The following is a 26,645-nucleotide window of genomic DNA, read 5'->3' on the forward strand; positions in this document are numbered from 1 at the left end:
GTATCTTCAATAACAATTTAACCGTCTCCCATAAGCTCGATAATCCTGCTTCTGTTTACGTCGCAGAATTAGCTGCAATTCAGTACACCCTAGGGATTATCGAAAAAATGCCCACGGACCATAATTTCATCTTTACGGACAGTCTCAGTTCCATTGAGGCTCTCCGATCGATAAAAGATGTTATGCATTCTCCGTATTTCCTGGGGAAAATACGGGAACATCTGAGTGCTTTATCCGAAAAATCTACTCAGATTACCTTAGCGTGGGTCCCTTCTCACTGCTCGATACCGGGTAATGAGAAAGCGGACTCTTTGGCTAAGGTGGGCGCAACAAACGGTGATATTTATGAAAGACCAATTGCCTTTAATGAATTTTTCGCATTTGTACGTCAGAATACGATCATCAGTTGGCAAAATTCTTGGACCAAGGGGGAACTGGGAAGGTGGTTACATTCCATAATCCCCAAGGTATCGACGAACCCGTGGTTCAAGGGGCTGGATGTAAGTCGGGATTTCATTTGCGTGATGTCCCGGCTTATGTCCAATCACTATAGATTTGACGCGCATCTCCGTCGTGTTGGGCTCGGGGAGAGTGGTATCTGTGCCTGTGGTGAAGGTTATCACGACATAGAGCACGTTGTTTGGTCATGCCCTGTACACCGTGACGCCAGGTCTAGATTAATAGCTTCCCTGCAGGCCGAAGGTAGGCAGCCGGCTGTTCCTGTTCGTGATGTCTTGGCGAGCCGTGACCTATCCTACATGTCCCTTATATACGTTTTCCTGAAATCCATCCACGCCCCAGTTTAGTCCTATCCCCTTCCGCCTACATCCAACCAAACGACAAGAACACGTTAAGACCCCGGATCCGGAAACAGCAATCAGACCCGCACGGTACTCTCAAGACCCGATGGAAACAACCCAATATACCAGTCCGTAATATCTTGGCCCAGCAGCGGAACAAATTCAATATGCTGCTCACCTATGGCAATGAAAACCATCAAACAGCAAACCTGTGCTTTTGATGCAAAATATTCTAGCTTTAAGTTAGATTTAGTTTCAGCTCGTAGTCGGCAGCGAGGATAAAAAATTTGCTTTTAGTTATTAAGATACTTTAGAAAGTAAGCTACCAGATATAATTGGCGCCGTTAAACATTGAATTGTATTTGTGCCGTGTCAAATAAACTATAGATGAGGAAAAAAAAGTGGTACATGTTTTTTCATTGAAGTTTGTGTTAGTTTCTCAACCAGAACTCGTTATGCTTTCATGTATCGTCTTTTGAAAACCTTTCCAGCAATGATTTAGTGCAGTTGTGTTGAAAAAAATTGTTGCAAATAATTTACTATTTGAGTATTTTCGTTTACCGCGTCTACTGAAAAATTTACTTAATGGCACATGTACCACTTTTGCTCTCAACGGCTCAAATCACCGAGGAACATGGAAGGTGGTAATTTATTTTTCTTTAGTTTATAACGAACAAAAAACCAGTACTTTTTTGGATGCCGACGTAAACTTCTTTGAGTTCGTTCAATGTAACGAGAGTACAAGAACTGACTGTAAAGTTTTTATGTGTTGTTTGTGAGTGAGTCTGAACCGGTGAACCTTTGCTAGACACGTGCAATTTTTTTTAAAGTTTCGTTGTGCAGCTCACGGAGATGTTGATTAGTCCAAGCAGGCGATCGTTTCGATGGAACAATAATACTGGTAAACACAGGTTTTGCCCTCTTATTGAGGCAAAACGAGTTAGTGCTCTGTGAACAAAAACAAAATACGACAGGCTAAGTGTAAATGAAATTCTTTCATCATTCAAACAAATGGCTTTCTATCAAGATTCACACCCATTTCTATACCCCTGGTAAAAGACTGGGCAGTGCGTACCAGAAGCACACCCGTTCTATTGGCATAGAATAGGCAGTCCCGTCGCGAGACTAGGCATCTGCAGCCCCAATAAGGCAGCATACCGAAACATGAAATACAACAATCAACAATCGAATACGAACTGGAACAATCACCTAGGCGACGAAATAAGGACGACGATTGGAAGCTTGGTACATGGAACTGTAGATCGCTGAACGCCCCGGGTGGTGACCGGATTTTGACAGGACCAGCTAAAACCCCACCACTTTGACATCGGAGAGATGGTACGGAGGATTTGTGGACTTGAGCGCGCAGATCGGTAGGGAAGACATATACAAGCCGGTGAACGGCCCGCACAGCCTGCCTGACGAACGACAACGGCCAGCGATGCGTCAACTTCGCAGCTTCACGAGGACTGGCAGTCCAAAGTACATTCTTTCCCCGTAAGGACATCCACGAAACCACCTGAAGATCATTACATTATTACATTATTACAAACGTACGCATTAACCGCGGTGCGGATGTTCGCTCAAAACTGTCGACCGTATACCAAGCGACTCCCAGGCGGCGGAAGAATACGCGCAACAGCTCGAAGCGTTACTAACTACGTCGGAGGGGCTTGATGCCGCAGCATTCGCAGAGGAACAATTGGTGTGGAAGCACCAGGTGACAGGAACATTTGGTATGACGGGGAAAAGGAGGCTGCGGTAAATGAGAAGAACTGGACCTGGGCAATATACCTGGGCAGGTCAACGAAAGAGTACAATGACAATTACAAACGGGCACGATATGACATGACCACGATTCTCAGACAAAAATAGCGCGAGCAAAAGGATCGTGGACTTGAGGAGCTGGAGCAGCTGTACCGTGCCAGTGATATGCGGAAGTTCTATCACGGGCTATGGCTATGTGCCGCAAGCCGACATGAGCAACGAAGCGGATGGGAAATCTCACGAATGTCAGCGCGGTGATCGACAGGTGTAAGGAGTACTTCGATGGATATCTAAATGGCGATACAGTAAACAGAAGCGGAGCTGAAACAGACCTGAGAGCACCAGTAACAGATGACCGAGTACCAGCTTCCGATGTTCATGAATTTCTCCGTGAGATCGGAAAGCTGAAGAACAACAAAGCCGCATGCAAAGACGGAGTACCGAGCGAGCTCTTTAAATATAGGAGAGAGGCACTGGCTAGAGGAAAAACTGCCAGACGTGTGGATGGAGGGAGTCGTCTGTCCCATCTGCAAGAAGGGTGATAATCTGGAGTGCCGCAACTACCGCCGTATCTCGCTTATTAATGCCGCCTGCAAAGTACTCTCGCAGAACCTGTTCCGTCGTTTATCAACTTTAACCAGGAGGTTCGTGGGCCAGTATCACGCGGGCTCCATGGAAGTGCGTGCCACCACAGGCCAGATCTTCTCAATCCGACAGATCTTATAGAAATGTCGCGAGTACAACGTGCCTACGCGTCACATTTCCTTCGACTTCACGGCGGCTTATGATAAGTCGATCGAAAACAGCTATGGCAGATCATGCACGACAATGGGTTTCGGGATAAACTGACTCGATTGATTAAGGCCACCATGGCACAAGTGATGTGCTACGTGCGTGTTTCGGGGATACTCTCGAACCCCTTTGGATCGCAGCGGGTTAAGACAAGGTGATAGACTTTCCTGTATGCTGTTTAACATCGTCATTGAGAGAGTGACCTGGAAGGCGGGCATCGACAAGAGGGGCACGATTTTCACAAGGACTGTTCTGCTTCTGGGCTTCGCGGATGACTTTGACATCATAACACGTAGCTTTACGATGGCGGAGGAAACTTGCGCCCAACTAAAAGCCGAAGCCGGACGAATCGGACTGCGAGTAAATGCGTAAAAAACGAGATACATGCGAGTGAGCTGCTCCAAGACATCAGTCTCCTAACTCAAGTCTCTGTAGACGGCGATTTGGCGATTTGGGATCACTAGTGATCGCCGACAATAACACCAGGAAAGAGATCCCGAGACGCATTCAGACTGGAAATCGTGCCTACTTTTCATTTCGGAAGACACTTCGATCGAGTCGAGTGCGATGTTGATACTGTACAAAACCCTGATAAAACCGATAGTCCTCTAAGGAGTCGAGACAACAACGCTTTTCGCGGAGGACCTTAACCCTCTTGGAGTTTTTTGACGGAAGGTTCTGCGGACTATCTACGGTAGAGTACAGACGGACGACGGAAAATGTCGACGGCCTATGGACAGTGAGCTGCAGACGCTGCTTGGAGTGAACCCCATTGCACACCTGGCGAAAGTCAATAGGTTGCGGTGGGCTGGTCACGTCGTAAGGATGCCAGACGACAACCCTGTGAATCACTTTTTTCAGCAACCTTGCAGGCACCAGAAACAGATTGGCGCAGCCTGCACAAAGGCTCGACCAGGTCTTAAGCAATAGGGAGAGAGTTAGAGCGAATTGAATCGTGCCTCGTCACGGTCGCATAAGCTAAACTTGAAACTTTATTTCGGAATTGTGTTTAAGCATTAAAAATAACTACCGCAAACTAGTCTACCGATTTGCTTCATTTTTTTTAAATGTTCGTTATTGATGATATTGATGATCACTTTTTGATTTATGTATCAGTTCTACTTCCCAGTTTTTCTTTTCTCCAGATGGTCTCGAGGTACGATGCTGGCCTAACAAGCCAGTCGTCGTAGGTTCGAGTCTCGGCTTGGGAGTGACTGCTAGTGTCAGTAGGATCGTGGCGCTAGCCCCGCAATTGTCCTGTACACTAAACAGTTTGCTGCGAAGTCTGTGTATAAATAAACAGAAGGTCAAGTTCCGAATCGGAATGTGGCACCAAGGCTTTTATCAGTTTTACGTCGCCGAAAAAAAATTGTAATGCAACTCTCCACAGTGAAAAATTGGAAAAACGTTCCCGTTGGCAATAAAAACAAAATTCTCATAAAAATCGTTCAGAAACCTCAACGTAATAAAAAAATGCAACACATCTTAAAAAATATCCAAAACATCCTTTTTCTCGGCCAAATAGTTTGACAGTCCCCTAAAAGTCAATTGTTAAAACTGTTTTAGAACAACGTAGAAATTGCAGCTTAAATCCAAGATTATTACAACAAATATAAAACAAAACCGATTACCACGACCACTACGTAAATAAACTGCCTTAGCTACCAAAAAGTGAGGTTATTGCTTTACATGCTTTTTTGATATAGACGTCGGAAAAACGTGGAGACTAAGTGCCAAATCTTCTTTTAGTCTCTTCAAATTAATCAACTCGTTGACCTAGAACTTCAATAAAGGAATTTGTTGATTTTCAGTCTCGCTGTCTTCTCCGCCAGTGTTTATTTATCACAGAAAACTCTTCCTTGCAGTATACGTAATGTGATTGCGCCGAAGATGCAATTTCAACAATAAAAGTCAATATGCTTACAGACAAGTCGCGATATGAAGAAATGCTGACTTGCTGAATATTGGATTATTCTTGGCCTCCACAAATCAGTCACGTTTGTGTCTCAATCGGCAAAGAATTTTTGTGCACTTTCGCATGCACTGTGTATTTGTTGTTGAAACAATATTATAAACAATACTTACGACCAGTTTATATCCCCTTGCTTGGCCTGAAGATTTTTGAAAAATACATTTAACTGTAGTTCCTTCCGTACATTGACCTAACATTTATGATCGCAATATCAAGTTTCTTTTTCCAATCTCATTTGCATAAATTTGTTGACACTACGTTGGTAGATAGGGAGGGGGAATATATTTCCAGCTTGAGCCAGATTTAATTGCCCGTGCCAAATCCATGTCACCATACATTGTGAACCGGTTCTATCTAATTGTGAATATTAAAATAAGCAAATTATGTTCAACCAAGCAAGATTCGACAATAGTTTATAGCTCTCCCGTTTGTGTAAAAAAGCAATACAATCTAGTGAAATTGAAAATATGAAAATGTTTCACTTAAAAACTTTTTTATAAATGATTTTTAGTATATTCAACCAGTTTTCAATGTTCTTCTGAGTGTGTGCAGTCCGAAAGTATGGTAAGCAATAGTTTCGTGTAATGGTAATATGAAAAAAAGATAACGTGCACTTACTCCTCCTTCCCCTGGTTTGAATTCAGTGAGGACACATAACGGAATACTGCTCTTACCGAAATTCTTATTAATGCTTCGTGTCAAAGATGCTGACGCTATCTTTCCAAAAAAAATATTTTTTCTCTGTTATGAAGACTCTTGAAAATATATTCGTAAAAGTGTACTGTTTCCTCTGCCACATGTTTGGAAGCCCACAGAAAAAGCAGGTGATTTGTTGCGTACAATTGAAGAACCAGTGACAAACTTGTCAAGGTGTCGTGTCGCCAAGATTAGGCTTTGTGGGTACAGAAATCCTGTTTAAAGCCAATAATTGAAGATCAAGGGCGAACAACACACCTTCTCCTGTTTTTGAGCTTCTTTTCGATTACCGGTGTAGATCTAATGAATGTGGATGATTGTATTTTGGGACTGGGATGACATTACTTGAGGCTGCGATCAAGAATCGTACTGTTCTCACACCTAATGGAAAGTAATGTCTGTAGGAAAACTTGTCGTTTGCTTCCGATCATGCCTTGCAACTGAACTGAAGGATTAGGTATATATAGGAAGTAACAATCATCCTCGAACTACGTCGCAGCAGAAAAACGTGAGTTTGTTTTTAATTAGGCAGTTACTGCAAATTCCCTTTTCCAATAGTTGATTGTAAATGATTGGTGAATAATATTTTCAAAATATTCTGAAAACTTGAATTTCGCTTCAATATTGAAATTGGCGCTGTAGAGGATCATTCCCTTGTGAGAAAGTTTATATCCCTGGAACATGAATCAATCGGTTCTTATTTCCAAAAGTGTATTCCCCTGAAAAAAAAAGTCCATTTGTCACAGAACGAGTTTGGTCTCCCATCCTGGTTGCCCTGCGTGCCCATGAGATTGCCTACTTTGCGGTCTGGAGGATCGGGTATAAAAAGCGCGTGTCTGGAGTGAACGAGAATTAGTCTTGCGTCTTCCGCCGTGGTCATCGTCGCCTTTACCATCGTTGCTGTTATTGTTGTTGCCGTTATTATCGTAGTTCACATGTATGTAATCGGAAGAAATTGCGGATCTCAAAGGCAGTAAACGAACGCCAGCTTTGGATTACAGTGATATAAACATGTTAGTATCTTATGACTTCTGTTATGACTAAAAATGTTCCGGGAGAGTTTATTGATTTTAAAATATCTATCAAGTGACCCAACGGAAGGTTGTAATGCAAACATATGAATAGCGTAGTTTATGCGTGTAATTACTTTTTGTTCCAAATAGGAAAGCCCATCGCAATGCTTGAAAATTTGTATTCATACAGCATAGATATTATTGAAATTAACCGGGTTCGGCTGGAATAGAATACTTTGTGACCGCGAAAGTTTGTTTGCAACACGAAGTGAGTTCACGTGCTACACTAACAGAAGTGAGCGGAAAGCGTAGGAAAGCAATGCTAGAGGCTTACAAATGAGGCGTTTTATTGGTGCGCGTCAAGGGAGAATTACTGTGTGATTGAATATTGTACTTGAATGACAAAACATGCAGGAAGCTATCTTATTGTATTTTTATACCTATCCATCTAGCCCTGAAATTTTCAGTGTCAAAAAATCAACTTATTGAATTGAAGTGTACCGTTAGACTTTGGCGAAAAGTGTGCCAAATAGTGACTGTATTTTGTTTTCTGGTGACAGAATCGTTGATTTGTTGATACATAAGGTGTGGCAATACGCTGCTACTCGAGGATAATACCGTTATAAACCGCGGGTGACACAGTTTCTGCGCCGTGGACACGATGCTCACCGGTTGAAGAACGAGAACAACCTTAGCAAAAATAATACAGGCGAAGGATTCGAGAAAAGGGAGACATCGAGAGATGGATGTAAAATTATAAACCGTAAATTAAAATGTTTCCGTCGTCTTGTTTCGCGAACCCGTCTGTCTGTCTCCCGACAACGGAGCGGCCACTTGAACTGGGATGAAACAGGTTCCAAGTCTGCGCGAGTGCTGCAAATAAATGACAAAGTGCGTTGACTTCGGATTTGAAGCGGTGCGTGCAAATCACAGTCACCATGCGGTTTATTTGTGCTGTCAAAGTGTCATTGGAAGCCTAGAAATTTGTGTATGGTTCGAGCTATTTTGTGGAAATTTTTTGTGTGGTCAACTTAATGAGTAATACGTTTACTACAAGCTTCTCATAAAAGTTATGAAAAAAACGTGATGTAATGTAATTTCTTAAAATCTTAAGCAGATAGAGAGTTGGTGGCAAAGAACGAACTGTAGAGCGGTTTAAAAAGCTCAATTTGAGCTGGGAAAACAATAATGTTAAGCACGTTTTTTTGAAGAAACACCGAATTTGTTTGAAACTACTACTTTTGAACATTTTAGCTAACAAAATATTCCAGAGATACGATGCTGGCCTAACAAGCCAGTCGTGGGTTCGAGTCATGCCTTGGGAGAGGCTGTTATTGTCAGTAGGATCGTAGCGCCCGCAATCCCACAATTGTCCTGTACACTTGACAGTTGGCTGCGAAGTCTGTGTATGATAAAACAGAGGGTCGAGGTCCAATACGGATGGTAGCACCAAGGCTTTGTATTTTAAGTTTCCAAAATATTGCTTATTACATTCATTTATACATGTTAAGGCTGTGTCTAGTAGGCTGAGCCACTTGAGGGAAAATATTCAAGAAACATCAAAGTTGAATCACTGTGAATAGATTAACGTTAGGGCATATGCGTATCTACAACATTGCTTTGCTTTTGAAATAAGAATGCTTGAAAAAACCGTTGCAACCGTTTCAAATGTAAATTAGTGATCATTTGTTATTTGCCATTTCTAAGGCGGAAGGGGTCTGAACATCAATCAAACTTAGTTTACTTCTTTACAACTGCCTTTAACAACTTTCGAATGGGGTGGCTTGTTCGGAGTCTGTCCCACAGTCATCAGTTTCTGTAAAGACTTTGAATATATTCTTTACTGTTCCGTCAATTCATATTTGTGTCATTGGTTGATCTACTGCAGCCGTATATTATTAGCCTAGCGATGTACAACTCATTGTTCATACACCTGTGAAGCACTCTCTTTTCGAATTTGCTGTAGAATACTGAACGTAAAATTCAAATAAATCGAAAACTTGCCGCTCGGCTTAACGATCTCGATCAGTCAGCTTGTAGCTCATTTTGGGAGAGTTGTTGATGACTCCAATATCGCTGGTTTCTTTCTTAAAAGAAATACGAATGTTAAGAAGCACAGGAGACTTCGGAAAAAATGATACCGCTTCTTCACACGCAACCAAATTACATTTTCAACTTAGTCAGCTTTATGGAATAACCATGTTCAAGCATATTTTGCCACAACTTGTAGCACCTAATTGAATCGTACGCTGGTTAAAAGTTAAAAACAAAACAATATCGCACGCTAGCCTGTGGTCTCGATCAACTCGATTATTATTAGTTGAGAGAATTCGTTGTCGATATTGTTTTTGACACATTTTGTATGTGTAGGATAAGTACAATGATACACCGTGCCCTAGTGCTGAGTCGAGAAAATTTCCAGCTCGAAAAGATCACCCGATATCATAACCATGTGGGAAAGCTAGCCGATCGACATTGCTAACCACAGAGTAACGGAGACACACAAAAGTTAAAAAGCAGATGATAAATTTGCAAGTTGTGAACATTCGCACTATAAATTTTTCACGTGGAGTGTAGATGGCATTTAGCAACTCATATAAGATGGTTTAAGTGGTCTATGTGTTTTCATTACAAATTTATCAACACAATGAAATAATCAAAAGCACCCGAAATAACAATTGATGTACAAATTTAAAAACAACTTAAAACTATTACTATCACTAAACTTTCGAAGTAATGAATGAATCTTGCCGAATACATGCCAGTACTCATTTCAATAGAATGCCGAAAAAAAATTTTGGAATTTAATGTCTTACCGAAAAAATTCCCCATATAAAATTCGAATTCGAGTTATTCATGACAATATTTAGTATAGGAACAGATCCTACATCATTTTTGGTCGTTATTACTACATTCTTTTGATAAAACACCAGATCACGACGTTTCTGGCATTTCTTACAAATTAGGAAGCAATAAAAATTAAATTTCAGAAATTTTATCGAAAATCTGGCAGTGGTTTTCTTCGGCAGGATTTTGCCTGCTGGAAAAGATTACTGCCAATGTCGTTCGATACCCTACGTCCCTCTGCTGAATTTTTTTTCGAAATGAGATGTATGAAAAATACACCAAAACCACACTTTTTCTGTCCCGGACTAAACCTAAAAGAAATAGGGTGTATGTCGTTTGAAAATACCAACAACAAATATAAAAGCTACTGAATGCCTTACGAAAAACATGATAACTGAGTGTAGTTTCGTTTGGCTGTTCGTTTCATGATGTATATAGACATGGTATAACAGTATGTCAAAAGCAGAATCGGCCATATTGGAAACAAATGCCAGAGACTAAGTTTGTTTGTTAACAACTAATGCATAAATATCATCGCAACGTATAATATATCTTTCGGTTGTATTTAAATTATAGTTATGACAAACTTGTGCGACATGTACTGGACACATCCCGCAGAAGGCAAACTTTCAGTCTTCCTGAGAAATGACTGTTATAAAGGCACTCAAAACATGGCCACTTTTCCCAGGTTGAATTACTAGATTTTTAAATTCAGGCGCCTAACTTCGATATAGACGTTATTTCAACGTCAAAATGAAAAGTGACGTTAGCGCCATTTTGCGTAGAAATGACGATGAGATAAGGGTGCTGCGATCAGAGGAGTGCTGCCGTCAAAATTTTGCTTACCAATCATAACCTCATTATGGCATCCAAATTTCATTAACAATGCTTTCACACAATATAAGATATTCATTGTAGGTGCACATTACACTGAAAATAAGCGTTAAGTCGTTTTTTTTTCATTCATAAACATGTTTATTCAAAAATAAATCAATGGCCATAATAGAACGTTTACTCTATTCCAGTTTTTCTAGGGCAAACCAACCAAAAAGTGGGTACTAGAATTGCTGTTATCAGAATCAAAAAGTTGAAGACAATTATTTTTATGCGCAATCACGCGGGAATATTTATATACCTATAGCCGTTTTTTGTATCTAATATAAACATAATATTTAAAACATAGATAATATCTACGTAACAGCGATATACAACTTTCTCACAGATTGTTAGGTTCTTACGTTGGGAATATTCCAGGGACCAATGAGGACCCCTATGTTAATGAAAAAAAAAACTCTTCTGCGCAAATGTTTTAATGTAAATCTACTCAGAGTAGTTCAACTTTTAAAGTTCTTACTCTACTATTCCTCAATGTGACTCTAACTTTTAATGAAAATCACTTAGAGCCATTTTATTCGAAAGCTGAGAAAATTTCCTACAAGATACAACCTTTACATGTCCAAATATATGCAACAACAATTTTGATAGCAAAGATGTTCAATAGTAGTGTTGTTTTAATTGTATTTTTATGTTTTTTCACAAAAGCACGTAATTAACATTTGTGTTTTTTAATCAAATCAAAAGGTTTAATCAAATAAAACCTTGGAAACGGCTCTACCATTCATCTTTGGCACCAACTCTCTATCAGCTTTAGTTTTTGAGGAATAACCATTTTAATTAAGCATCTCAACAAACAATTCTGTAGATTTACAGCTCATTAAGTTACTAACAAGTGGGTTTAGGCTGAACTATAGCTTAAGATGTTTAGTGAAGAATTTGGGTCACAAAGTTAACTGTTTTCGTGAAAATGTTATATCTCTGCATTGACTCGTATTGATTCATGATGATTTTTTATAAGAAAAACACAGTAAACTATAGAATTTTTAAATAAAATTGATTACATTTGCCGAAAAATGCAAATTTAGTTGTTATATACAGAAATAATCTATCTGGCAACACTCCCGGAATTTTTTTTAATTCCTTGATTTGTTTTTTTTTTTGGAAATCATTTATCAGTATTTTTCGAACGTACTTTGTAGAAATAAATACGTATAAATTGTAATAAAAAGAAATAAAGAGGTGTTGAACAAAAAATTGTTCTGTGGTTAGCGATGTCGGTCGGCTAGCTCTCCTACACGGCTGTGATGTCGGGTTCGTTTTCCGATCAGGTCGAGGATCTTTTCGAGCTGAAAATTCTCTCGACTCGGTGTATCGGTGTATCGTTGTACTTATTCTAGAACATGCAAAATGTGCCAAAAAACAATATCGATAACGATGAACGAAATGATCGAGGCCGCATTAGCCCCACAGGCTAGCGTGCGACATTGATAAGAAATGAGCGAGGAGTATTCCAACCAACCCAAAATCTTTTTTTGAAGTAGAATACTTCTCTCAGGAAGTTCGGCTACATAGGGATGTGAAATGAAAATCTAAAACCGAAAAAAGTGAAAAATATGTCCAATTTCAAATGCTAATAAATCGGTTAGTATTCGATGGATTTCCTTCGTTCTTGCAGCAATAGATTGAAAAATCTTTTAAGATTCTTCCCAAAATAAGATAATTGTAATTTTATTATTCACACTATTGTACTATTGAAAATAGTCAAGCCTTGTCAAAACGAAAAATTCGATCTCTGATTGGTCGTTATATGATTACTTCCCAAGCACGGTCGACAGAATCATATACCTTGCAAATTTAAACATGCTATTTGGCCTATAAAAGAGACTGTTTCAGCCGAAGCCGCTCATAATAGTTCTAGACAGCGACAACAGCAGTCGTCCTCCCTTAGCAGCAGCACTTGCAGTGCTGTGGATACCAACGATGTGAAAAAAAAACAGCTGTGGCGTAGCAATGGATAGCGCACTATTTGCAGCGGATCCCAGCAACGATAGCAGCTCGGCCAGCTGATGCAGGGACAGTGGATACCAATGGCAGCGTATAGCGGCCACAACTGTGCAGCGGATCTCAGCATCGATAGCGGCTGATGCAGTGAGGCACTTTAGTGAAATGCAGTCTCTGTGCGATAGTGGACACTAGTAAATGCATTCAATGAAAAGTTGACCCATTATGACAACACGTGAGCCGTCTAGTTTTGAGTGTTATATCAGCATTTCACTGTTTACTTTATCACAACGACTACTTTGTACCCACTGTCAGTGATAACGCAAAGATGTAATCGGCATCTTATCCGATACTAAATTAAACAACAAATTGTCCTTTTCAGGATGCAATAAAAACCTGATGATTAAAGCGTTAATGTTTTCTCTGGAGTTAATTTACATTTTTAAATTTGTAAAAGTGATGAATTTTACTTTATTTCCGTGTCACAGAACGTACTGAACTATCTTTTCCTTCAGTCATGAGGAATACATCCGAAAAAAATTCATCTTAAAATTTTAAAATTGTCAAGCCCCAACCATGACAAGCAACTTACTATATTATTGAAAATGGTCAATCCTTGTTGAAGCGCAAAATTCGATTGATCTGATTAGTCAACGTTTAGAAAAAATAACTGACACGCAAGCAGCCGGGTTATCTTTCTTGTAAAAGTATTCTACTTCAACCTTGCGGTCGTGGCTTTGCACACAACCCTCCTGTTTTTTTTGCAAAGTGACTTTCGATTAATAATTGTTCCAACTTTGAGCAAAATCTTTGACAGTCGATGCCAAGTTTGTATTTTTTCTTGGTAACTTTGTATGGAGTGACCAAGCTTTAGAGAATGACTGTGGTGCAACCCTATACTGACGACTGTTCTCTCTTCTTACTCTAACAGCCTCATGAATAAGCAATTCATGAGAGCTTTGTGTTGCACATGACAGCTCATATCTGCGCATGTATTTTCTTCTTTTGGATATGACAGCCTAGTTTGTTCATTTCGAGGATGTCCTGTTCGTTTGGCCTGCGGTGTTAAATTTTAATGTTTTTCACTCCGTTACTACGAATGAAAACTACCCGACCTACAAAAAACGTAAAAATGGGCTGCGTGCGCTGTCCACCATTAAAACGTTTTTCCCGAGGTGATCCTCGCTTTAATTATAGCATCGGCCTTACTTTCGTGAATCATGATCACCTGACATCTCGTTCGGATTCGTGCCGAAGTATGTCAGGTTGTAAAGGCAGTCATTAGCGATAGCTTGGAAGAACCAACAGACATAAGAAGATAAAAAATAACAGCCTGTTTGGCATTGCATGTGTGTGCTGTCGTCAGTGGCTGTCGGGCTGTGTACCGAACGTACGGTGAGCAAGGAGAGCTGTGCTATACAATGAGAGCCGAATCAGTTTAAAATTTGCTGTCACGGAAGGACAGTCATTTTCAGAAGCCTGGAAGTGACTCATGTACTGACAGGAATGAAATCGTGATACATCATAAACGCGCAAAAATGCGCAGATTTTTCTTTCTGGAATTATTTCTATTTGGAAATGAGGTTGTTTGTGCTGAGAAACATCTAGAACATTGGAAAAACCCTTTTCGAAGCTTAATTCGGAAGATAAATTTCCAAAATGTTCGATCTGAAATATATAGTCAACAAGACATCGAACCTCTTATCAAAAGTGTTAAAAATTAACCGCATAACATTCATTTCAAAATACATATCTGTAACAGGTAGACTATAATCTTCAATATCCAAAAATATAACCGTCAAAATGATTAAATTGCGTATCAAAAATCTACTTTGTTTTTGGCTTATAGTTTGAGAGTTATTGTGAGTCAAAAACAAATCAAATTGAAACAATTGCCATGGGATACAGGATACCCCCACTATCTATGAGTCTAGTGGCATTGATTAAAAGGGTTCAATAATAATTTTGAGTTTTGCTATTGATTCCAACTTTTGCACTCAAATACTATTATGTGCAGTGTGCACCGTTGCAAAAACGAATTCGGTATTAGAATTACGTAAAACGTCGAGATCTTGTGTTATCTGATAAAAATATTTTAAAAAAACCGTGACAGAAATTCTTAACCCTCTAGTGCCCAGTGTTGCCTTTAGACACGTTTCAGTTGAACCTCTAAAAAGCTTCAATAAATACGTAGAAAATGTTAATAAAAATTTATAGTGTTTTACCGAGGTCCGCCTGAAAAATAACTTGGGCACTAGAGGGTTAAGCCAACGTATGAGAAAAAATGACCTTCAAATTTTGCTAAGCTACCGCTCAAAAGGTTCGTCTTCTCGAGAAGTGACCTCACACAAAATTTCAGCTCAATCGGACTTGCGGAAATGGTGATTTCAAGAAATCGTTTATATTGAAAAAATTTTTTGATGTCAAATGTCTGACAAATGCACTAAACATCTAAAAAAAATCGATTTTCTGGGACTTTGAAGTGAGGGAGTTTCCCAGCTCAAATATGCAATTTTCTCATCGGTCAAAATATTGGAACTCTGACCGCTTTGAGGCACGTGTTTCTGAAGTCCGATTGAGCTGAAATTTTGCATGGGGACTTTTTCTAGAAAACGAATCTTTTGAGCCCTACCGCTAATCGGAATTTGAAAAATCGATTTTTATCGGCACACTATTGTGTATCCTTTAGACAGCTGTAGGGGTAAGCAGGGTAAGACCGCCCCCTTAAGCAATTCTGTTTAAAGAAAAAAAAGTTGCGGCCGCAATTTCATTTTTTCTTCGCTAAGAGGTTCTTCTATTCAATACCCGCATTTAAAAAATAAGAACTGAAATATTTTTGTTTATTTTCCAGCTTTTTTTTAAATTTTAAAAATTCATTGAAAATGTGCAGATCTTTTTCATGCGGGGTAAGCCCGCCCACCAGCGGGGTAAGATCGCCCACCATTTTTTGAGGATAAACAATATTTTTAGGGCCGAAACGGTTTATTCTATCGGTATAGTGTCTCTGACAAAGTTGTAGATGGTATTTTTTTTCTTTTTAAATAAAATATGCACTGTGAAAAATCTGAGAAAAAAATTTTTTTTTTTTTAAGTTTTAGCTTATTTTGTTTTCTGATTATTCAAGTTCAAATCAATGTTTAGGTAACTTTTTTGGTTTTGGGGGTTTTCAAGATATTGAATTCATAATATACCTATCTTTAAGCTAAAAATTAAAACTCATTAAACCTATCTGTATGATTCTTTTGAAGACTTATTATGTATAGAAAAATACTATTAATTGTTATTTCTTTTATTTATATTTTCAATTTTCTATATTTTTTTTTTTTTGAAGAACAAAATTACCAACGACTCTATACACCAAATAAACCGTGAAAAAAAAAATTCTTCACAAAAATTGAGCTATTGATATTTCTATTACTCCATGATCCAACAAACATAAAATTTTAGCTTACCTTTTGTAGATTTTACAGGCAAAAACATGTTTTATTCAAAAAAATTTGAAAAAAAAATATATTTTTAATTCTATTTCTATATTTTTTCTTTAAATTTTTTTAGAGTGTGCACTTTTTTCGAAAGTAAAAAACTACTATTTTCAATTCTGCCGGAGACGTCATACCTATCAAACACACCGTCCTGGCTCTAAAATTATTTTGGTTCATTAAAACCATTTTCACACAGGTTTACTTTTTTCAAAAATAAGTCTTGTTAAAATATATTACTAGAAAACCAAATCGAAAATGGTCGATTAACATCGATGTCTTATGTGGCTTGAAGTTGCTTTACTGATCCTGTAAATATTCCTTTTGTAGTGTCGAGGCATTTGGGTCTTGAAGTAAAACAACAAGCAGTTGGATTCGTGGCGGTTTTACCCCTTGTATAGTGGGCGACTTTACCCCCAGTGGAACATTTTCATATTTGACCGAAAAAGTAGTCAAAATTACAAGATTACTCACGGCCTTCGATATTTCCGAAAGAAGATAGATTCAGGCAAGCGATTAAACGTATATTCACGAACAAAACAATAGATTTTTAGACTGAAAAACCTTAAGTCCCGTTGCCGCAAAACAATAGCGCATTGACTGGTTGCCAGCTGAAAGGTTGTTTTTGATTATTTCTGCGACTGTTCGTGCACTATCAAAACAGAAAAACGTGCAAAATGTTATGTAATTACACTGTAATTTTTCAATTATTTTATAACTTGGTAGTAAAACTACGGTGGGCGGTCTTACCCTGTTTACCCTTAAATGCATGCAAGATTTAAAAAAAAATCATAAACCAAAGATTTAAAATAAAAAAAATCAAAGAGATTTGACCATACAATTCCTGTGAAGTTAGTTGAAGAACTTTCAGTTTATCGGTTTTTTCATCTCCACAGGGATCTGGCTTCTGTTATTTTGTAATAAAAGACATGGTTCTTTTGTGACAATGGCATTGAATAATCATATATGTCATTAGTATGAATCATTAAGTGTATCATCATCACACACAAAAAATATGTTGCATACTCCAACCAGCCGTTGTTGACAGAGACAAAACACGGCGCACAAACGAAACAGTATGAATCAATCAGCAGGGAGGTGTGTCTGTTTTTGTTGATGTTTTGCTTTCTCCCAACCGTATATATATAAACGACTAAACATAGCGGTACCGGTTGTGGAGTTCTTGTCAAGAGACCGGCTCCCCGTTCCCGATGACTAACGATGACTGCTGCGCTTATGTTAGTCGGTGCGCGTTCAACACAACCGGCCGCAAAGATCCAGCACGTGCTTCTTTCAAACTGGTTTTCCCACGTCCCCTTTTCCCTCCGACATCGGCATCAAGTGGCATCTCGGGTGATGATTTCACGGTCAGCAATGGGGGTAGTAGGTTTAAACGCGCTATAGCGGTGATTGGTTAAAGAGGAAAAATAAAAAAAAGCGTATAGAGATACCTTTCGTTGAAATTCATTGATAACGTGAAATATTTATGTTCTCTCGATCTTCAGATTTAATGAAACTTGCACACAGACAAGTTGTCATCCAATTCAACAATTATAAAAAAAAACTTTTACAAAATACCTGCTCTTAATATGGATTAAAACATTGAACGAGTTTTCACCCGCAATGAGCTTATTCATGTGATGGTGGTTTTTCTTATCAATTATTTAAATCTGATCTAGACATAAATTTTGAAATTAAACAGATACATTTGACTTGAATACCAACGGTGAAATCAAACATGTATGACCGGCCGAAACAACTGTGATGAGAAGGGTCAACTTTCAGGAAGGATTCGAAGCATTGCTTTTTGGAGAAATCGATTTTTTTTCTATTTGGTACCTGGCTCGAGATTTAATCTGGTTTAGCCTTTGAAGTTTACATACTCACCTGTATTGAAGGTCATAGACTCTCAGCAGAATTGGATTTATTTTATTAAACATCATGAATTGCAGTTAAATAAACCTAACATAAGAAACTTACTTTCCTTCAATTTGTTAAACTATGTCTAGAAATTGGCAGAATATAGCGCAAGAACTGGCATTAAAACAGATGCTGCAACACACAGATAACTTGTCAAATTTATTGTACCCATTCAAGGAGGCAACTTTAGCTGTTCTTATCAGTGCGAGTTATTTGGAAACTGCTTTTTGTACAGCATGCAGTTATCACCTAGAAATGATTTTGTTTTTTCAATAATTTAATTTTTTCAATTAACTTCGTAAACTATAATCCAACCTTATTGTTCCAGCTCCAATGATTATCATACAAGATGACTAAAAGGAAACCTTCCAAGATGGTAAGTGCTTTGTTCTATACTTTCGCTGCCGACCAGTCACGTACAACATATAATTTAAACACTCGTTGCAGACGACGTTTGTCCTTGCGGTTTTGTGGACAATGGTGGGCACCAGTGCGTACAGAAATGTACAACCGGAAACCGGAACATTCCGGCGAGACAGTGTAGAAGCTACTCCCTCGCATGGGATGGAGAAAACAGCGGCATACACCGGGGAGGAAGTTTTCGGAACGAAATCACTGCCTTTGAGGAGTGCTGTTGAAAGTACTCCAGCATTGTTGTGAGTTTTGTTGTAAAATTCTTCAACCGAAAAAAGTATAGTCATTAGATTTTGTTGTTTTCAAGGGTTGACGATCATGTGCCGCTCAGAGATGCCGTGGAGTTTCGGATTATCGACATGAATAATGCTATCGAAGATGTCGTGAGCGATGTGAAGACAGTAGTCACTGTGCAAAAGCAAGAATTCAATTCCGGTGAAAGAAATAACTATCGAGCGCCGTCAAATCCATTCTTTCATAACCGATACGCAGCGTACTCATTTCCTACCCAGTATGATACTGAAAATCCACAGCCATTTCGATTTGGTTCTCCGTACCAGCAGCTGGTAGACATAAGTACCTTGGATAGATTGCCCGTAGTGGAGTACAATCAGCTCAAACAGGGTCGTGCGGATTACAAAGTTGTTTGCCACATGACCAATTGGGCTTTTTATAGACAGAATAAAGCTCAGTTTGTGCCGGAGCATATTGATAATCGATTGTGTACGCACATTGTATACTCGTTTGCAACACTGGATCCTGCAACTCTACGTTTGAAGGAATTCGATCCTTGGGCGGATATTGACAATAGTAAGTTATGTTTTCCTATTATTATGATCATTGTTTATAATGTTTGTTATACTTTTTTAGATATGTATCGACGCGCTATTCAAGCTGGTGGGTCTAGTGTACCGGTTCTGTTAGCTATTGGCGGATGGACGGATTCAGTTGGTGACAAATATTCTTCGATGGTCGGCTCACCACAAAATCGCAAAAACTTCATCCAAAATGCTGTGTACTTTCTTAGAACTCACGGATTTTCTGGGATACATTTCGACTGGAATTATCCAGTTTGCTGGCAGAGCGATTGTTCCAAGGGACCGTCAAGCGATAAACCGAATCTTACTCAATTTATTATGGAATTGCAGAGGGAATTCTCACGTGAAGGCCTGCTGGTTAGTATGAGTGTGTCTGGGTATAAAGAAGTTATCACTGTCGCTTATGATATCGCCAAACTGTCGAGTATTGTGGAGTTCATAACTGTCATGTCCTATGATTATCACGGCTCATGGGAGACACAAACTGGCCATGTTAGTCCTCTGTATGGGAGCTCTGGAGACGTATATCCACAGTACAATGTCGACTACACAATGCAGCTGTTAGTAAAAATGGGTGCACAGAAGGACAAATTGATTATGGGTGTTCCTTTGTATGGTCAGAGCTTCACCTTAACACGTAGTAGAGACCAGAATGAGGCAGCTGGATTTGGGACTGCGTCGTCAGGACCGGGCAACGCTGGTGAATACACTAAGCAGCCAGGCATGTTGGCATACTTCGAAATATGTCAAAGAGTACGTAAACAGAAGTGGAAAGTTGGTAGAGATTCAGAACGCAGAACTGGCCCCTTTGCTACCTATAAAAATCAATGGGTTGGATACGACGATCCGATCTCAGTAGCATCCAAAGCAAATTATGTGGTGAAGGGCGGATACGGGGGCGTATCTGTTTGGACAATAGATCTTGACGACTTCCAGAACAGCTGCTGTGAAGAAAGATATCCTGTGTTGAGTGCTATCAATCGAGTCCTTGGTCGACTTAGCACTCCACAACCGACTTTGATTGATTGTACACCACCACCAATACCCGTGACTCCTCCACCGGTTGAAATGACAGTTGCCGTGGACAGTGGAGGAGGAGCTCCTACAACATCTGCCACTACATGGCCATCTTGGCAAGAACCTTCTACTACTAGAAAACCTAGCAGCACCACTACTACTACCACTACTACAACAACTGAGAGACCGACTACAACAACACGCAGAACCACCACCCGAAGCACCACCACTCCAACAACTACAAGAAGAACTACAACCACCACTACGTTTGCTCCTCCAACGACAGTTGGAACAACAATCCCAGCTCCAGGATTAGTTCAACCAGAACTTTCCGAGGGAGAACCGTGCGAACCGAACCAGTACAAAGCGCATCCACACAGTTGCAACTCATACTACCGATGTGTTTATGGAGAGTTACGGCAGCAGTTTTGCGCCGGTGGTCTCCACTGGAACGAAGCAGCCATGCTGTGCGATTGGCCTTCGTCAGCAAAATGCACTAGAGACCAAACAATTGCAATACAACCGCAATTCACAACAACCACAGGTGCTCCCACGACAACACGTCGTAGAACTACCAGGCCTACCACGAGTGCTACGAGATGGACAACAACACGACCGCATACAACATTCACACCACCGACGAGAAAACCATCCCCCACCAATACGCGGCCAACGAAAAAACCTACTACGAAAAAGCCTCTGCAGAAACCAAACGAAAAATGCATCAATGGTGAATATTACCCCCATAAAAGTTGCGACAGTTTCTACATTTGTGTCAACGAGAAAAAGATATCACAGCAATGTGGTCCCGGTTTGTTCTGGAATCAGGAGGAGAAGAGCTGTGATTGGGAGGACAATGTTAACTGTGTCAGTCGGTGGAAATACTACAAACTGCTTGCGAAGTTCAGCGAATCAGCATCATCGAAAGTTCTTTCTGAAAATGATCCTTGCGATGGTCAAACGCACGTACCATATCCAGGCGACTGCACACAATATTTGATATGCAACTGGGGGCGGCTGGAGGCGGCAAGTTGCGCCAATGGATTGCATTGGAATCAGGAGCGAATGAATTGCGACTGGCCCATTAACGCTAAATGCACTCAAAATCCTACGGGGGAGAGCACCGAGAATAGTTCGGAAGAGGATGGTGAATCTTTACAGGAAATCGATCAGGACATTGACCGACCGCGACCATCTGTTAAACCTACCACTACAACGACAACTACTACTACAACCACGACCGAGATGCCTGTACTGGAACCGTTTTCCGGTTACTACAAAATGGTTTGTTATTTCACCAATTGGGCATGGTATCGTAAAGGTTATGGAAAGTACACTCCGGATCACATCAGAACAGATCTGTGTACGCATATAGTATATGGATTTGCGGTTTTGGATTACTCGTCATTAACTATCAAGACGCATGACTCATGGGCCGATATTGATAATAAGTTTTATTCGAGAGTCGTTGCCGCCAAAGAGAAAGGCGTAAAGGTAACGTTAGCTATCGGTGGATGGAACGACTCTGCGGGGGATAAGTACAGTCGGCTGGTCAGAAGTGCATCTGCACGGGCAAGGTTTATCGAGCACGTCGTCGTATTCCTCGAGAAATACGGCTTCGACGGTTTGGATCTTGATTGGGAGTATCCGGTCTGTTGGCAGGTGGACTGCAAGAAAGGATTCGCTGATGAAAAGGAGGGATTTACCAGCTTGGTGCGCGAACTTTCCGAAGCCTTCAAACCCAGAGGATGGCTACTGTCGGCCGCCGTGTCGCCTAGTAAGACTGTGATTGATGCTGGCTATGATGTGCCGCAACTGGCAAAGTACTTCGATTGGATTGCTGTTATGACCTACGATTTCCACGGTCAGTGGGATAAGAAAACTGGACACGTTGCTCCGCTCTATCATCATCCCCTTGATGAAATTGATTTCTTTAATTCGGTAAGGTTTTTTATAATTCATACCACAAGGAAGAAACCATCTTAGGTTTTTCTTTCGCAAACAGAACTATTCCATTAACTACTGGATAGAACAAGGAGCACCTGCAAGAAAGATCGTCATGGGAATGCCACTCTACGGACAATCGTTTGGATTGGCTGATACGAAAAAGAACGGATTGAACTCGAAAGCTCCCGGCCCAGGACAAGCTGGAGAGTTTACGCGAGCAGCTGGTTTTCTAGCTTATTACGAGGTATGAGTAGCGTAAACAAAATATTTGAAATGTTAAGCTTTTTTTTTTTATTTTCAAAATCCAGATCTGCGACCGCATCCAAAACAAAGGATGGACGGTTGTACAAGATGACTTGAAACGAATGGGACCTTACGCTTACAATGCCAATCAATGGGTCTCATTTGATGACAAGGAGTCTTTGCTCAGAAAAGTGAGCTTCATTCGAGCAATGAACCTTGGTGGTGGTATGATTTGGGCACTAGACTTGGATGACTTCAAAAATCGTTGCGGACAAGGACACCATCCATTATTGACTGCAATCAGAGAGGGACTTCGAGATCCTCCGACCAATCATGAAGAGATGCGTTCGTAGTCTTATTCGCACTGTTTTGAACGCAAACACAAATAACTAGATTTTTTTTCAAATTTCAGCACCAGTTGTTTCCGAATCTGACAACCAAGAGCCTCAAAGCACTGCAAGGCCAAATATGGTACAAGCTAATAGTGACTCGGGTCATGAACATCATCACGAATCAACACATTCATTTGATCAGGACGAGAAAGCAGCGGATTTGGATTATGACTATAAAGTTGTTTGCTACTTTACCAATTGGGCTTGGTATCGACAGGGAAATGGAAAATATGTTCCGGAAGATATTGATCCAGACTTGTGCACGCATATTGTGTACGGCTTCGCAGTACTAGATCGTGACAATCTCGTTATTAAACCTCACGACTCCTGGGCCGATATTGACAATCGGTTCTACGAGCGCGTCGTAGAGTGGAAAAAGAAAGGCAAAAAGGTTACGGTAGCTATTGGAGGATGGAACGACTCGGCGGGAGATAAATACAGTCGATTGGTTCGGAATCCAGCGGCAAGAAGAAATTTCATAGCTAATGTTGTAGCGTTTATCGAGAAATATGGATTCGATGGTTTGGATCTAGATTGGGAATATCCCGTATGCTGGCAAGTTGATTGTACGAAAGGTTATGCGGATGAGAAGGAAGACTTTGCCAGTTTGGTAGTAGAACTGTCGAAAAAGTTCAAGCCTAGGGGGTTACTTCTCTCCTCTGCTGTGTCACCTAGCAAAAAAGTTATCGATGCAGGCTACGAGGTTGCCACACTTTCTGATTATATGGACTGGGTGGCTGTGATGGCTTATGATTATCATGGTCAGTGGGATAAGCAAACTGGACATGTTGCACCAATGTACGAGCATCCGGATGACTTCGATAAAACTTTCAATGCTAACTTTACAATTCATTATTGGATACAACAAGGAGCTGATCCTCGCAAATTGGTAATGGGAATGCCAATGTATGGGCAGTCGTTTTCTCTTGCAGATAGAAATCAACACGATCTTAACGCAAAGACTTATGGCGGTGGAGAAGCTGGAGAGTATACTAGAGCAAGAGGATTTCTTTCATACTATGAGGTACGTAAAGATTTTTTTGATAATCTTGCTCTGGTCTCATTTTCCAAATCATTTCACAGATATGTGACAAAATAATAAACAAAAAGTGGACGGTGGTGCGTGACCGCAAAGGTCGAATGGGTCCGTATGCGTACAAAGGCGATCAGTGGGTGTCGTTTGATGATCAGTTCATGGTTCGGCATAAAAGCGAATACGTTCAAGCAATGGGCCTTGGCGGTGCAATGATTTGGGCTCTCGATCTCGATGATTTCCGCAACTCCTGCGGTTGTGAGGAGTATACTTTATTGCGAACCATCAACAGAGTGTTGAGAAATTATCCTGGACCTGGTCCTAAATGTGTTCTCAAATCTGAATCGCAACCGACGCAAGCAACAATGGTACCAGTAAGCTCAACTCGGAAGCCGACCACAACGGCTACCGAGCGCATAACTACCACAGCTGCTTCGAGAAGACCAACAACTTCCAAGCAAAGAACTTCAATGAAACCAACTTACACAACTACTACTGAAGCTTCAGATTATGATGAAACGTGGAACGAAGTGAATAATCAGCAAATGTGTACAGACGGACAACTTTTTGTACCACACGCAAGTGACTGCGAAAAATATTACATTTGTCAGTACGGTAAACTATATGAGCAACGGTAGGTTAAATAAAAATAATTATCCAAACTCTACCACTGAGCAATCTCTATACTTCTTTCAGTTGTCCTGGAGGGCTGTACTGGAGTGGTGATCATTGTGACTGGCCACAAAACACCAAATGTCAAAGCCAGCAACCGCGACCCTCGTCTACCACGAACCGCCCCAGCTATTCGACAACGCAGCGATCTACAACACCTTCAATATGGACAACGACTACCGAAGCGCCAAAACGAACGACGCCGCGCACAACTACAGTTTGGTGGTCTCCGGAAACGACAACTACGAAACGACCCACCAGACCGCCTGCGGAATTCGAACTAACCGGCAGTAACGACTACAAAGTGGTGTGTTACTTCACAAACTGGGCCTGGTACCGGCAAGGGGATGGAAAGTATACACCGGATGATATCGATGATAACTTGTGTACCCACATCGTTTACGGGTTTGCCGTCTTGGATAGAGAAACTATGACCATCAAAACGCATGATTCATGGGCCGATATTGATAACCGATTCTATGAAAGGGTGGTTGAGCATAAGCGTAACGGGATAAAAGTAACGCTCGCACTAGGTGGATGGAATGACTCCTTAGGAGACAAATACAGTAAGCTAGTTAGGAACCCGTCGTCCCGGGCAAGGTTTGTGAAACAAGCGGTAGAGTTTATAGAGAAATACGACTTCGATGGACTGGATTTGGACTGGGAATATCCGGTTTGCTGGCAGGTTGACTGTAAGAAAGGTTTTCCCGATGAAAAAGAAGGATTTGCGGATTTAGTGAAAGAATTGGCAGTTGAGTTTCGACCAAGGAAATGGCTTCTGTCGGCAGCTGTATCTCCTAGTAAAATGGTCATAGACGCCGGCTATGACGTGCCTGTTTTGGCTGAATATTTCGATTGGATTGCCGTCATGACTTATGACTTTCATGGAAACTGGGATAAGCAGACTGGCCACGTGGCTCCACTGTATTACTATCCAGGTGATACGTACGACTATTTCAACGCAAACTTCTCTATTAATTATTGGATTGAAAATGGGGCTCCATCGCGGAAGTTGGTGATGGGTATGCCCTTGTATGGTCAATCATTCTCTCTAGCAGATTCTTCCCGAAACGGTTTGAACGAGAAATCGTATGGACCAGGTGAGGCAGGTGAATTCACTCGTGCCGGCGGTTTCCTTGCCTTTTACGAAATATGCGAAAAGGTCAATTTCGCTCGATGGTCAGTGCAGCGTGATGACGAAGGAAGAATTGGTCCGTATGCGTATCACGGAAACCAGTGGGTCTCCTATGATGATGTTGAGGAGATCCGAAGGAAAACCCAGTATCTGAAACAAATGAATCTCGGAGGTGGAATGATCTGGGCTTTAGATTTGGACGATTTCAGAGGTCGCTGTGGATGCGGCAGACATCCGTTACTCAGAACCATGAATCAAGAGCTCGGCCGGATTACTACAAAACGACCGGAAAACTGTACTTAATTTAATGCTATGGTTTATCCCGTTTAGAAAAGCTACCATACTAATCAACGAAAAGAACTGATTTAAATAAAGTTATAAGATGAGTTTGATTGTACTTGTACTTTTAATTTTACTACGAAATAACCACTTTTTCCAGATGCCTTTTTATAAACGGCTGATCGATCAATTATTCAATAGTGCTCGACTTTTTCTCAACGTTCAAAAAATCTATTGTGTTCTTTACTCTTAAGAGCTACTTTATTAGTCTAGTTTCTTTGGTGGTCGAAATGACTATGATTTTTCACAGCTATTATTTCATAGCCTTGACAACAGGTCAAGGCTTACTTGACTATTTCATTAAATCTCCCTTTCTAAAAGAGATTGTGGGGGTTTTGCCAATTTGGGACTCTACGATTTCGAATTGGACGGTCTGGCTGGGCAGGAGACAGAAAACGGCTACTGGCTAATTCTGCATCCTGGAAACCGTCATCTGATTCACCATCAGGTACGATTGGAAGAGCTTCTTCAACTACAGGGGCAGCTGGTTCATGTGGAATCTCAGAAACAG

General features: G+C 40.5%; 1 protein-coding gene across 1 annotated transcript; it reads left to right on the top strand.

Moving 5' to 3' along the window:
* The first annotated feature begins 6,896 nt into the window (after positions 1-6,896).
* On the top strand, positions 6,897-26,176 carry LOC129733226 (probable chitinase 10). The gene is made up of 10 exons (XM_055694901.1): positions 6,897-7,040; positions 18,453-18,500; positions 18,572-18,780; positions 18,846-19,348; positions 19,409-22,314; positions 22,379-22,564; positions 22,629-22,908; positions 22,976-23,979; positions 24,039-24,622; positions 24,685-26,176. Exons 2-10 carry the CDS (start codon positions 18,474-18,476, stop codon positions 26,096-26,098), a joined length of 7,113 nt encoding a protein of 2,370 aa, XP_055550876.1. The 5' UTR covers positions 6,897-7,040; positions 18,453-18,473; the 3' UTR covers positions 26,099-26,176.
* Positions 26,177-26,645: the final 469 nt, after the last annotated feature.

The sequence above is a fragment of the Wyeomyia smithii genome, chromosome 3, assembly GCF_029784165.1.
Source record: "Wyeomyia smithii strain HCP4-BCI-WySm-NY-G18 chromosome 3, ASM2978416v1, whole genome shotgun sequence".
Lineage (NCBI taxonomy): Eukaryota > Metazoa > Arthropoda > Insecta > Diptera > Culicidae > Wyeomyia > Wyeomyia smithii.